This window comes from Stegodyphus dumicola, chromosome X1, assembly GCF_044657685.1.
Source record: "Stegodyphus dumicola isolate Sdum_Otavi_A_Nest chromosome X1, ASM4465768v1".
Lineage (NCBI taxonomy): Eukaryota > Metazoa > Arthropoda > Arachnida > Araneae > Eresidae > Stegodyphus > Stegodyphus dumicola.
In genome coordinates this window covers 225,040,216-225,055,774 of record NC_140780.1, presented here as the reverse complement: position 1 = coordinate 225,055,774, position 15,559 = coordinate 225,040,216, and the positions used below count along the sequence as shown (strand labels likewise).

Here is a 15,559-nt window from a genome sequence, read left to right as displayed (position 1 = left end):
AAGTAGAAAGGAGATGACATTTAAAGGAGGATTTTAGAATCAGAGCATGTCCCGCGCATGTCCTGGAGGCCATGTTTGCTAACTGATTCTCTTGAGAATAGTATTCTGCGGCGCTGCGTTATTCTTGCCGTTAAGCTTGCCACGTCGACTTCAGGTCAGAGCTGAAAAAATATAGGTATCTAGTTATTAAAAAAACGTTATGAGAGCCATGGCATTTCGATATATAAAAGCTAAAATAGGTAAAAATAAAGGGAAAATACGTCAAAACTTAGCTTCAAATGGAAAAATTGCTTCAAATACATATCCAAGGGAAAAACGGAATGTTTCGAATGTTGCAGATGTAAGAATTTTTAATATTTAATAGAAAACCCGCCAAGTCAAAAGGCAGTTGAAAAATTATTAAAGTTTCATTGTCAGCTGTAAACACAGTGATAATTAGCTGATTTGAATCTTTAAAAGGAGTAAAAACATAATGTGCATTGTCTTTCTCCGCAACATATCGCAGAACGCGCTGCAGAATTCTTTATAAGAAATAATTATCCGGACAAAATTTGAAAAATGTTGTCACAGTAGACAAATCTTGGATGTACTTAAATGACTTCAATAAAAGGAGATCCATTTATTATCATCAAATAGGAGGGGAAAAAATCTTAAAACATGGTTCAAGGAATCTAAAGGAAGTTTTCTAAAGGATTTATGGTTGTCGCTGATTTTTGATAAAACAGCAATTAAAAATAAAAAGAGTGGATAAAAGTCTTAAGATCAACTTCACGTATTATCAAAAATATATTTTATACCCAATTTTCAAATATGAAATACCTTCTTTTTACGCACAGTATGATCAATCAGTAGAACCGCATCAAGACAAAGCAAGCAGCGACACGTCAGTCTATTGTTAATTTCCGGGAAGAAATGAAACAAGAAACGGGTATCAAGGCTCAAACCCTTCTCACATTCCTGCTAAGTCCTCTGATCTATCAGAAATGTATATTTAGGCTTTTGGACTTTTAAAAATCGGGTTGTCTAAACGCCGAATTACAACCTCTTTGGACTTTGGAAAGCTGTTCGAGAGCAATGGGATAAAATACCTCTTCCAATACCATAAAAGGTTTTATTGTCTTGGAAATTACGATGTATAAAGATAGTGAAGAATAAGAGTTATGAAATAGAGCATTTAAAACATAAAAATTTTAGGTAAAATATTTCTGTAATTACAACGAAAATCGTCTAAAAAAGTGCGCGAACAGCCTTAGTATTTCAGCTGAGAATTAATTCAAATTATTTGTAAGTTTCCTTAAAAAGTAACTTAATTATTACTTTTTTAACTGAAGGAGTTTTTTTTCTGGTGATCTGAACTATTTCAATCTTAACTAGACCCCCGTTGTTACTCTGAATTACTAACAATTTGATTATGTGGCACTGAGTGCTTCTAGACATTAAGCCTTTTTCCGTCTGCGACTACAAGTTAGACCCTTCCTGCGAGTTAAATTATCCTGTGAGCAGTTAGGCTAGTTTAATTACATTTTGTTTTAAGTTCGATATTACCTGTTTGAGTTAAGCCAGAAGTGTTGGAGCAAGTTTATGTAAGCCCAAGCGAGGCCATCTGTTCAAGTATATGTGATTGAATAAAGGGTCCGTTGCGCCTTTCTTCTGACTTTTCTGCTGTGTAAGATTTAAGATAATTCCTCATTCAGTCTTTTTTAGAGCTCATTAATTTATGTTGCTTAAAAAAACCGAGACTCTCTAAATTAAGGTTTCGAAATCGTTAACTTGCAGACACATATGCTTAAAAAAATCTCCTCAATGACCTATAAGCCTGGCAGGAATATTCCTTAGTTTCATCGATTTCATCTTGAATTTCAAAATTAGAAAATTCTTTTGCCCCATACTCTTCTGGCTCATCTATAAAGTTAAAGCCAGCGTGTGACTTTTACTGTGAAACATAAATTGTTTCTTCCATGACAGCAAGTTATTGTTTGTGTTAACTTCTTACTTGTAAACTCAAAACAGAAATATGAAAACAAAAATTAAATTTTTCGTATTCTAAAAAGCTTCTGCCTCCAGGATTAATTTCATCCATATAAATTCAGTTCTTCTAGTAGATTTTCAACTCAAACTTTTAAATGGATAATCATTAAACTAAAGTAAATATCACTGTAAGAGCAGTTCTGATATTTAAATTAGTACCTGATCTGGTAGCTAGACATACGATTTCTATATCCTGCAGTGTAGAAGAATTAATATAATGAACTTCCAGTCTCAAAGTATCTGTTAAAGAATGAATAGGATAACGAGATGTAAATGGTCTCACGATGGCCAGCACAGTTCCCAGAGGAGATCTGCCGTCACGAATGGTCAACCAATAATCTGGGGACGGAAATACGAGATTCACAATGTCAACAGTTATGTGTCCTGACGGCCAGGCTTGTATGATCCATATTACTTCCGTCTCACAGTGAGATACCAGTAACTTGAATAAAAGTTTTTCTGTTATGTTCTTATCACATCCACAAGAGCATTGTAGTAGAAAAGGCTCCTGAGTAGTTGTCGGAGAATCATCTGAAAATATAGCACAGAAATGATATATTCACACGCATTCATACAATTCCTACTCAGGAAGAATTAAAAAATTGTAATCTTAGAAACAAAGGATTTTAAAAACTTCCGAGTGTCATCACATCATGTTTTCTCCTTGCAAAATAAAATGTCTGATGTGTGCAAAAACTAAACTGGTTCTTATCAGAAGCGTCTGGAATCTATTCTAATCAACCAGTCTTCATGAAATTTGGCTACTGGGCATGATAGGAAGAAAACATTTCTGAAAACAAAATAACTACGGAAACTTTTCTCCATTAGAAGAAAACTGGAGTTGCAAGGATAATTTTATTAAAAAAATAAAATTTTAAATTATAAAATTATGAAAACAATCTAAGGAGCATTTTTGTAGCCTGCATGTCCAAATCGTAATGTGCTTTTATAAATAGTCGCACGAAGAATTTCGTGAAAAAAAAAAAAAGACTGCTATGCCTCAGTATGTTGGCCTTCGTTTGAGACAAATAGTGCCCACTTCCTAAATGTATAAGGTATTTTCTTTCTCCTTCCAGCATGCCTTTGTGGTGTAACAGTAGCACATTCGGCGCGTATTCGAGAGGTCCAGTTTCAAGTTCCGGCGAGGGCATTGCTCATTTTTCCTGCACTCCTTCCTCAAAATAACCTAATGACCCTACAGTGGAGCCCGAACCAAAAGGTAGTGGACAATGGTTCGTCACCACTAGGAATTTGAGTTCTGGGTCCCCTTTAAAAGGGTGAGCATATAAGGTATTTTCTCCCTCCTTCCAGCATACCTTCGTTGTGTAACGGTAGTACACTTGGCGCGTATTCAAGACGTCCAGATTCGAGTCTCGGCGAGGGCATTGCTTATTTTTCATGTATTTCTGCTTCAAATAATACCTAATGACTCTATAAATGTACTTGAACGTTGAAAAATCCTACAAAGCCAGAAGTCACTGGGATTTAAATCTAGAGATTAGGATAACCAAGCCTCGTTTCTGGAAGACAAAAACTACTTGTGGAGAAAGATGCTAGTTATATTATGTGTTCGTTACTGTATACCTCACAAGATACCAAAAATTCAGCTGCTCAATGGAAAGAAGCTTAAAACTAGAGACCGAAACTGACATGGAAACTACATCACTCAATAACGTAATGAAGAAATAAAGTATGTTGTTTATCTATATAAATGACGCGAGAAACACCATATGTGGCAGTTGTCTGTAAGTGCAAATGCGCTTCATCTGTCAAAATGTTTGCATTCTACTTTAGCTCTCTCTAGAAAACCTCAAAATCTGTGCATTTAAGTGAATCTTGCGGTTTTAAATGTTAGACTATTTGGATCTTGTTCGGATAACATTTTAAAATAGATGCCAGATTTTATATATTGTAGACCGAGGAATGAATAGTTCACATGCCAATACTCGAGGACAAAGAACTTCTATAAGTTGTTTGCTGGAGAGCTTACTGGAAGTAAGTATACAAGGCACGCGCACTGTAACAGTTATCCCTCATTGTAACAGTAAACCTTACCACACTCGGGCGCCTTCACCTTCCTAATATGTTGAGAACAGAGATATTTGATAATTTCCTTAAAACTTTCATGCGACGAAACACAGGTATTGGTTAACATTACAGCTTTATCGAAAGTGTTACTTTTTTAAAAGGCATGACAAATCAAATAAAATTTTGCAAAACAAAATCTTCACTTTTTATAATAACTTTACTTTATATTGCTTCCTAATTTATCCAACATTTCTGAAGATTTCTTCCTATAGTAACTGTCTTCTCAAAGTCTTAGTAGTATATAAACCAAGCTTTGCCATAAACTCTTGATTAGAACAGACCCAGGGCGCTCCGAATAAAATCAGTTTGACTATAACTGCTCTATATAATTTATTCGAATGCCACTTTGGAGTTATTTGCATTTATGTGTGACAGCTAGTTATTTCAAATTTAATGTGCAATTTTTTATATTAATGTAGAATGTTTTAGACTTTATATTGTGCTTCTAATTTCAAAGAATTATTTTGGGAAAGGAGAAGAATTTCCGTTGGGCAGTTGAAAACTTGTAATTTTATATCAATATTTAGCATGTCACTTTTACTTAGAAGCAAATTCACATTATCATTCTACGTAGCCTTCAAATCTGTATAAATTAGTGAATTTTTCTCTACTACTTTGTTCTTACTTACATTATATCGGTTTTATAAATCGTGATCCAAATAGTGTACGTGCACGAAATTTATTTTAGAAGACGAGATTCACAATGTCATTTATTCTATTCTGGATTTTATTGTTTATATGAATTTTGGTTTTCGAAATTTATTTTATTCTGGATTTCATTACCTACATTAATTTTGGTTTTCAAAATTACGCGAATAAGCGTAAAAACCATCTCTTAATATGTACTCAAAAATTTATCTATGAGGGAAATATGTTATACTATTATGCCAGTAAACTTCTTGATAAAATGAGTGATGTTTTAGAATTCCATAAGTTGTATAAAGGACAATGACTACAAGAAATTTTCAAAACAAGATGAAAACTGTACTGCACGATTATCGCACATCGCACTTAGTGAATCTCAGTTAAAAGGACGACTAAATTATTAGACAGCAATGAGAGGAAGAAGAAGATAACAATCTCTTCATAACATGCTTTAGTTCTTTATCCCCTTGGTGAGGTTTACCTATTTATTTTTAACTAATAGTTCATTTTAAGATAGTACTTTCATATTACTCTCTTTTCACACACGCTTTTATGCCAGAAATGTAAATGAGATAGCGAGCGTTTATTCAGACTAAGGTAGAATGAAGTGCTATTTAAGCAGAAGTTCGTTTTAGAGCGTGTCTGCCTATTCCACGCCACGTTGTGCTGCAATTATTAGTGACTTGATTTAGTGGCATTGACTGCTTCTACACATTCGGCTCTGTTTCACCTTTTTTCTACAAACCAGAGCCTTGCCTGAATGCTTAATTATTCTGTGAGCCGTTAGGCTAATCTATCGTATTTTGAATTTGTTCAACATTATATATTTCTGTTAAGCCACAAGTGCTTGGCTTGTGTAAACCCAAGTTGGGTAAAAAATTACTGTGTTAAGTTGTGTTCGAATAAAAGGGTCTTATACACCCTTCTTCTGACCTCTGTTTTGTTTCGCAACGTTAGAAGATAATTCTTCAATAGTCCTTTTAAAGTCTATAGTGTATTCTTCCTAAGAGACATAGACTTTACACCCTATTCGTTGAGAACAATAAAAAATTAAACTTCAAGCGTATCATTAAATTTTTAATACAGTTTTTAAAATCATTTTTAATTAATATAGCAAGGTATAATATGCACTGATTTCATGGTATGAAAAGAGTTCTTGTCAAATGTGGTCAGTGCTTTTATAAGGTGTTTCCAAGAAATGAATCTAAGGAGGAAGGCATTCAGTGTATGAAAATGTGAGTCACATGATAACTTTTAATTAAAATATTCCAAATTTTATGTTTCTATATGTGCCTTTTATACAGAATTTTGGAACAGTAGGTCAAGTCTTATCTAATTAAATATCGGTTTTCAAAACAACTAGTTCTGCAACGTCTCAATGAATTCAAAACAAATTGTCCAAAGTTTACAATGCAAGTTACTTTTCTTTACGAAAACTAGTAATAAACATCGTCGATTTCAGAAAATCATATAACCTGAGTTATGTTTAATAATTATTTTTAATGCTTGGTATATCGTCAATTAAAACCCCATACCTATATATTCATGTTTGTTAATATTATAATGTATTTCCTCCCTCGTTTCTGCATGCCTTCGTGGTGTAACGGTAGCACACTCGGCTCGCATTCAAGAGGTATTCCAGGTATGAGTCCCGGCAATGGCACTGCACAATTTTCACATCTCCTGCTTCAAAATAACGTAATGACTCTACAATATAACATACCTTTTAAAAATGTACAATCGAAAAGTTAGCTTGCATAGTTGTTATTAGCAACATTTGCGTATGACTTTCCCTTAACCATATCTTGAATAATTTTTAAGCATACGAAGACCCCCCCCCTCACATCAATTCGGCTGAGAAACATTTTCCTCGTTGTCCGAATTTCTTCCTGGGGTAATTTTTTTCTGTGATTTCCTATAAAAAATTACTGTGATATATTTTTACGAATAAACGGCAAACGATCAAATTGTCTAAAAAGTTTACCTTATTCAATTCATTTCGTAAACTGGAGCCATGGATCTATCCTAATCGTTCTAAGGCTATTCAGTAGTGCCATTCTTTATTAGGCACTTTCTGTACTCAGATTAGGCACACTAATCATTAATATTTTATCAATATGACAAAGTAAGCCATAAGACGCCTCGATGACAACTGCCAGGAAAGTTTAAAGGGTGGATAAATATTTTGCGAAATAAGCAACAGGTGCAATTCGCTTAATTTTCCTACAGCCCCCACAGCAAGGCGTACAAAGTGTGTGTGGGGGTTGCCTGCTTGCGAAATTTGTAGCCGTAGACTGGCACACGTAAGACACCTGTAAGCTGTGAGGCCTTCCAATGTCAACACAAAATACATATTCATCACCCCATATTATTAACGCGAAAAAGCAATATTTTAGAGCTTATGCAGGTGCAGAGCCAAGTAATGACCATATTAGCATCACGAACATGACCATATCACCATATTAGCATTTGCGAATGACCCTATTATCATTTGCGTTTCTTTCACGCTATCGTAAATTTCTGTTCAGAGTTCACCCGAAAACTATTTTAGGAACGATTTTTCTTTTCACTCGGGTGAAAAGCGGGGGTGAGAAGAGAATAAATGCCATGCTGTGGAGCAGAGAAGTAGGCGCATCGATTTAGTCCGATAGCATATTTCATCACTTTCCCTATTATACCACATTGCCTCTCCATACCACATAGCAACAATGCCTACGACATGTTGCTTCAACAACTTCAACAATGAGCTTTTCAGTGCACGTTGGAATGGTGTTGTCTGTCGGATGTTTCTTCGTCACATTTGTAACTAGCGTTTATAACAAAGAAGAAGATTGCAAGTCATTTGACTAACAGCACAACACTAGTTGTTAGTTGCTAAACAGAGTATTGCTCTGTATCACACTACCAAAGCAGTAGTCGGTACGCATGCTACTACACAGACATGTGTTTTTTTCACACAGTGGTAACGTTACTCATAGATATATTAGTCTGTAGCTGTATACATTGTGGAAGCGCTACTTTACCTCCTGTTCTGGGGTTTGTGGGGCTAGTGCAAAATACCACACGTCGCAAGTGTTGTTTTTTTAACATGCTTGTCTTCCTCTGTAGGTTTCGTGGTGATTATCTTTGGAAAGTCTGTAGCTTTTCTAGTTAGTGCCAAAGTTGCCATCACATGCACAACTTTGTGGGCAAGGTGTGTGACACTGTAAATTCGATTTCTAAGTAAAATAACAGTTTAGCCTTTCATTTGGAGCTATGAAGATATTTTAACTTACCATGCAGATACTAAAAAAAGTCAAATTAACTGAAATAATTACCTTACCCAAAAAGATAATCCTCGTATGTGTTATTATTATATTCACATAACTAATTGCTTAATCTTTACAAAAGGATATTGCTATTCAAATATATTTAATTTAATTTAAATAAAAGACATATGCAACACCTGGACATAATTCCTTTTTGCACGACTGAGACTGTACTGCTTTCCCATTGCATGTTGAGCTATTTGTTGGAGATACGCAAAATCGATAACGAGTCTGAACCCCATTTCCACAAGATGAAGAGCATTCACTCCAAGGACCCCAGTCATTCCACGTTGCAATAAGACCTTCTGAAAGATTTGCAATAAATTAGAACAATGAGAGTGTAATAGAAATTATTAGTTTCATCCTGAAAGTTACTAATATTTAAAAATAATTATATCTGACGGTTAATAGCGTGTAAAATGTATTTTCTCATTCAATTTCTTTCTGCTCATCTAGGTCCATCTTTATTGCCTAACGATTGACTTGAATTGGTACCTGATGTTTTCTGTTGAGCATTCCTACCACCATTTCTACAAACAAAACAAAACAAAACAAAAAAAAAAAAAAAAGAGGGTGGGAGAGAGTGTGCAATAAGAGTTAGGAATGCGCTACTTCTTTGACCTCAGATTTCCTTAAAACGAATCCAAAGGACGTAAACACATGATAAGCAAAGGAAGAACAGTCTGGATTGCAAGGACGTTGTTGCATGGCCTTAAAATTGCTATTTCTGAATAATGGCAACAGTTATGATTGCCATGTGGAAGCGCATTTGAAACGTTACAGCATATCTCCTTCATTTATTTTACACCTGGGTATCTTCAAAATGCTTTGAAGAGTCGATATTTTAGGAGTGACATCTGAATAATAATCACCGTACAAGGAAGTGTTCCATTCCTTATCTCTAAGCACAAAAAAGTCCTTTTTTTCCTGACGAATACGAAAAGCTCACATAAAACAATTCTGAAGTGTAATAAGAATGAGCGTGATTACATAAATTGACATACCATTTGTATTTGTTAGAGAAATATCATCTCATAATTTTTTCTTAGCTGTTTATTTTTTAAATGCTCTTGTATTTCTCTCAGAAGTTGTTATATACTCCAGGGAAGCATGTTGGAGCTAAGTTCATTCCTTTTAAATCGAAAATCAAAAAGCCCAATTTTGATGAAAATTGGAATTGTCACTGCAGTGAAGTCATTTTCGTACAAATTGCACTCAATTACGCCCATCTGTTCAATTTAAGTTTTGTAGATTTTCAAGGCTTTTGGGGCCACTTTAGGAATACACTAAATTGTCCAAAAGATAGGACTATATTTCCTACTTAGTATTTAGCAACAAGGAAATAATTTACCAGGAGAAAAAATGTTCTGCACGTCTATTTTAATTTATGGCTCTGGTAATCAAATTAATAAATTGCCAAAATTTAGTCCTTCGAACTACTGTTTAAAACCTCTTCTCTAAACCAGCGATTGCCAAAGATGGGTTGCAAGAAAAATTTTGAGGGCGTGTGAAAAATTTTCAGTTTTCTGGTTTGTTATATTGTATTGTCCATTATTTTAATCTAACCAGTTATTATGACTTAGCTCCTGTCACTTCTATCTGTTTTCCCTACTAGAATACAAATCAGATTAAGATTATTTAAACTGAGGTTTTTTTTTTTCGGATTTAAGTCAGAGCGTGTTTCTGTCTCTCATGGCCATGTCACTAGGTTTCTGCTAGCGCTGATAAAATTACTTCTGTGAAAAGTTTTGAGCCAACTTCGTATTAATCCAATTGTGCGGCTTTTGCCTTCTAATCTTAGTTTTAAACTTGAATCTGGCTGTTACTTTAACATATATCGCCCACAAGTGGAGGTTTATCTGTAAGCACGAGACGTGCAGTTTATGTTCAAAGTTTTCTGATTGAATAAAAATATTATTTTGTGACCATCTCAAGTCTTTGTCTTCATCTTCCGACGAGCGATAATTCGCTGTCTGTTAGGAGTTTGGATACCAGTTATACTACAAAGGAACATCAAACTATATAATATAATTACGAATACTTTTTATAATTGTTTAATTATTCCTAAGTATTAACTAATTGGTAATAACCATTTTTATTTCACCATTTTCTGTATATCTTCCTTTTCGTTTTCCTGAGAAACTATATGCAGATAGATCGCGAAAATTTACAGTTGCAAGCATGTGGGCCAGCAGGCTGAAAGTTCAGGAGGCAGTGCTTTAAATATGCTATTCATTATAAAATATAGTCTATTTGGGTACAGGATTTCAGTTGCGAAAGGTATGGTATATATCTTTTCTACAGAAGTTTGGTTTTCATAGTTGAAGAAAGCCACTGATAATGCGTTCTATGCTGTCTTTTATACGTTGAAGGAAGAAAACACTCTGAGATTTGGTATTAAAAAAAGGTGAACTTGATGTTCGATTGGGAGACAATATCTTAATACCGAAAAACAATACTTTTTTACCGCCAGTCATTATTATTTCATTAGCTACAGTTTAAATATTTTCTTGTACATAGTAAATAATTATAACGTACATTAACAAGAATTAAAGAAATCAACAGTAGATTAAAAATTGAAAACTTACTGTTATCTGTAAGGGTAGGAAGGCAATGAGTTTTCAAGTCGTATACTGCCCCATTCCGAGCTGTGCTGACAAAGCTGAAACAGTATTCGTGAAACTCGTCATCAAATATATCACATGAAAGTTTGGTGGCATGTTTCCCACTTTCGATCCGGCTCTCTCTAATGTACTTCAAAGGACCACGCAAAGCTTTGCCATACACGCGAATTCTGTCCTGGTCCAAAATGCATCTTGGATAATGGTATATAACAGATAAACTTCCATGACATGGTTGTACCGAACTTTTAGCTACGCTCACTGAATACCTATGACTCCACATAACAAGTATGGTATCACTGACAGCCACTTCTGGTGCATTTTGATAGCCCGTACGTATTCGAACCTTAAAAAAAAGGCATACATTTTATCTATAAGAATTATAAATTCTAAAACAGGATTTTTATCAATATTTTCTTTCGCAGTAAATGCTTATGAAAAATTTCAGGGAAATTACATAGCAGATGAATCCTTTCAATACAGACATTGAGCTAAATATTTATGGATTTATATGCACGTTCATAAAGTTATTACTCTCTCAAACATAACTTTGACAAAAGAATAAAAATGTCTAACTAACAGTACATATTGCTAAGAATAAGATGTTCAATTACAAAGGTAATTAACAGGGAAAAGAAATTAATTGCCAGATAGCCTACAGATTTTAAGTGTCTAGTATTCGGAACTGTAGAATATAATATACGGGGCCACAAACAACTTTTTTTTTATTAAAATGGTAATGTAATTTCTTTAATTATTCATTATAGATAACCGGATCTAAGAGCATTATAAATTGTATTAAGTATTAAAAGTAATTGAAGTATTGCATATTACATCAATTAGAGATGCTATTAAAAATAAAATACAGATATATAGTATTAAGATACTATATCCAGGTATACAGGCAATATCATCTGGTCTTCGATTCATAATTTTCCTTCGTATATCTCTCCTATATTAGAAATACTAATCAATTCTAACTAAAGTCGTGCTACCATTCTGGAGTGAATATGCAAATCCCTTTTTGAAAGGGCTTAAAACTGTTCAGCTTTAGGGCGTTCTGATATTCTAGAACGAGAAAAAATCAAGATTACCAGTCTGAGACATGATATGCAATCCCATATAACAAATACTTCCACAGGCGCCTCCTGTCTGTCTTACGTAATTTGCTCACTTCTGAACTTCCAGCTGTGCGGTGTACAAAGTGTATCTAACTTACATATTCTCACACTATACATTTACGCTTACATTTTATTCTCTTGCTTGTAATAAATTGAGAAATTTATATTTTAGTCTTTAATTTAAAAGGTATTTCTCCCGCTTTCTTAGCATGCCTTCGTGGTGTAGTGGTTCTGCACTCTGGGCCGGCATTCCAGAGGTCCGTGGTTCGATTCCCGGCGAAGGCGGTTGCTAATTTTTCATCTCTCCGACTTTTCCAATTAACCTAATGACTCTACAAATTGTAAATCTATATGTATATGCATTCCCTTAAATACATGTAATAGATCATGATGTTGAATAACTTTATTAGAAAGGAATTCCCACAAAATATGGAGATTACTTAGATAAGTAATTTATAAATATTGCTTATTAATTAGAGCAATAAAATAATCTCTATCGTCTACTTACTTTAGAAATCAAATTATAATTTACTTATGTTTTACTTGTCACTAGTTTCTCCCATTTCTAATTATGTATTTTTATAAATATGATATGAACAATAAATTTGTGGGTACGATAGCTTAATACAGAAATACAATAACGCCAATCACAATTTTAAAAATTACATAAGATATTTTTTCCCTTCTTTCTGCCTGCCATCGTGGTGTAACTGGAAGCACACTTGAAGCGTATTCGGGAGGTGCGGAATTCAAATCCCGGCGAGGACAATGAGTATTTTTCACTTTCTTGCATCGATGTAACCTAATGATTCTACAATTAACTGAATATGGCTGAGATCTATTCCTTTCACAGTAGTCCACTTTCTGCATGGCGATCTATTACTTGGGATTTCCCTCTTAGAAATAAAATAAAGTCTTACGATCCCAAACTCGGCGAGAAGATAGATTCATTTCTGCCAAATGCGTAGTTTCTTGAGAACAGTATGCTTAGTGTGTTATAACAGTGAGGCAACTAGAACTTATTCTTATATAAGTAACAAATATGCAAGAGATATGCATGCTCAGTTGTTTCAAAGCATTCTAATACAACGCATATTTTTATGTCTGATATCTTTTATGTTAAAGAAATCAGTTTGTAAAGGCGCTAGATATATTCTTCTTTCAGCCCCCTCAAATTATATATATATATATATATAAAAGAAAGATGGTAATCACTTATATAATGATTCAAAGACTTACTGTGTAATTTCCAGCTTTATCGAAGAATTCACATTCCAAAATGGCATCAAACGAAGGGTCCCATATCCACCCAACCAATTCCTTGCTCGTAAGTGTTGTTGGTTCATTCCAGGCAGTAAAAGCTGCTCCTTCATAAACTAGATCCATATATACGGAATAACTAGAGCGGGGTTTGCATCGCAGCTCTTCAACAAAAAGTTGAACTAAGACATCAGAACTGTATGTTTCGACCATCAAAGGTACATGAACCGTTACTTCTGGCCACCGAACATCAAGATTTTCAGTCTGAGCTAAAACTTTGTTCTGAAAGGATAAATTTAATGAAAAACAAGGAATTCACATATTTTCACATAAGTAATGACATTCAATTTAAATAAATATACGCAAAAGTAAATTACTGAAAAACGTTTTTCATATATATAACAAGAGACTTTAACCGCTGCATTACATCAAAATTGCTTAATATTCTCTATAGATCAAATTTTTCGCGATTTACCTGAGTGTGATGAAATGGTATTTTGATTTAATTTACTTATTGTTTGTGCTTTGTAAGTTTTCGTCATAATTCTCATGAAACTGCAATATTTTTAAAAGAACGTAATTTCAGAATGGTGTATCTGTAATTCAGTTTGTCGAAGGACATTACGCAGAACGAAATTTCATTTGCGGTACTGAGTAAAATCGTGATTTTTTTTACGAAAGTCATATACTTCTGCTCTTTTTTTTTTTTTTTTTTTTTTTTTTCTTTATGTGTAAAGCATATTAGCTTCTCGAGTTACCACTTTTGGTTTCCGATTAATGCTGAAGAAGACTAGGAATACAGATTTCTCACAACGTTTTGTCGTGTTCATTAGTAATAATCACTCAGTCACAGCGTAACACTGCATTTTTAATCTTCTAGTCTAATGAATGTTTCAACATTAAAATGAAGTATTAGAGTAGTTGACAGTGATTTGTTAACCTAGTTAAACGCTTCTTCGATTTGCAAAGAATATTGCGAAAATTTTAACCTAGATTTTAGATTAGCAGACATCTATCTTTATATGTATATCGACAGATATACAGAGAGATGAATGTATAATATATAATTTTAACCCTATGAACTCGTTTGATATTTTTGCACATTCTAGTTTAGCCGCATATTTATCCTATATTAGCCGCATCATTATCAAATTAGTAGTTCCAGTTTAACTATTTGCAGCACTATTCGTACGAGAAAAATGGCTTCTTCAGAATGCTTATTAAGAATAAGAGCGAATTTCTCATAGAAAGTCCTCCACGAAAGTCCCTTATAATAGATAGTTCTCGCATAATTTGCGTATAATCATCAAATAGAACGTAAAATAAATCGGAATAATTTAACAGACTTTTAGAGTGATAGAGAAATAAAATTCATTTAATAACATAAAAACTAGTCTTTTCAACAAGCCATAAAAATCTGAAAATAGTTCTATTTGTACAAAAATCTCGAAACTGTTCAGAATGTGAATGGGATGTAACACGAAACTTACCCTTATTTCTTATTACTCCTACCTCATATAATACATAGTATAAAATTCCAATTTAAATGTTTAGTTTGGTAAAGCCTCCCTTTCATAAGATGTTTTAGTTTTAAACTTGTCTGTATAATGATAAATTTAGAAACTGTTATTTCAGTTTTTTAATTCCAAACATGCAAAATTTCTTTAAATAGTTCGCTTTTAAAACTTCTTTAATAAAGTTATGCTTCTTCACTCAAGGTAAAAAAAAAAAAAAAAAAAAACTTAGCATATGAATAACAAAATGTACTCCTACAGTTCTTATGAAACATTAACATTTTCAAATTTTAGATACTCACCCTCAGGCGAAAATGCTAAACATTCTCGTGTTTTTTTTTTTTTTTTTTTTTTTTTTTTTTTAATTTTATTTTTTTATTTACTTATTATTGCTATACTAATCTAACTAATATACTATGCAATATACAAATTACTTTACAAAATTATAATATACAAAATACTAATAATTTTAACTTATTGAGGGCTATTTTTAACTAATTTTTTGTACGTTTCATTGTTCATTTGTACTACCAATGCTATGTGGAATAAATTTCATTCCTTTCCGACAATTCCTTCATGGTGTTTCATTTCTCTGAAATATTAGTGTACTTTATTTCAGGAGAGAGCCACATCACAATTTTACAAATTTTAAGTAATATGAGATATAGAAGGATAAAGTTTTAGTTTATGCTGAAAAATGTTACTAAATGCTATTATAGATTCTTGGGCTGCGCCCTTGATGTGAACAAAACAGGACAGACGGAATTATAATATATTTTCTATTTGCGTAGTTAAAACCTTGAAGATCGATTGTTGTGTTTAATTTTAAATTTAACCTGAATCCAAGCACTCTTATACAAATAAAAGACACGTTTATTAGAGTATGTAGCAGAATAGTTCTTTTTAAATGGTATTTAGCAGACTTATTTAGCAAACTATTATTATTTATCTAAATTTAAATTACAGATTTACAT

General features: G+C 33.3%; 1 protein-coding gene and 1 non-coding gene across 2 annotated transcripts in view; one reads left to right on the top strand and one right to left on the bottom strand.

Annotated features, from left to right (window-relative positions):
• gogo (thrombospondin-1 like protein golden goal) overlaps positions 1 to 15,559 on the bottom strand; it is a 38,538-nt gene that overhangs the window by 6,283 nt on the left and 16,696 nt on the right. Inside the window, exons 4-7 of the mRNA XM_035349273.2 lie at positions 13,051 to 13,353; positions 10,658 to 11,036; positions 8,207 to 8,374; positions 2,188 to 2,559 (exon numbers count right to left, since the gene is read on the bottom strand). Of these exons, the coding sequence (XP_035205164.2) occupies positions 2,188 to 2,559; positions 8,207 to 8,374; positions 10,658 to 11,036; positions 13,051 to 13,353 (1,222 nt within the window). The remainder of the gene's footprint in view (positions 1 to 2,187; positions 2,560 to 8,206; positions 8,375 to 10,657; positions 11,037 to 13,050; positions 13,354 to 15,559) is intronic.
• TRNAA-GGC (transfer RNA alanine (anticodon GGC)) lies at positions 12,023 to 12,096 on the top strand. Its single transcript has one exon. It is a non-coding gene; the product is annotated as a tRNA-Ala (tRNA).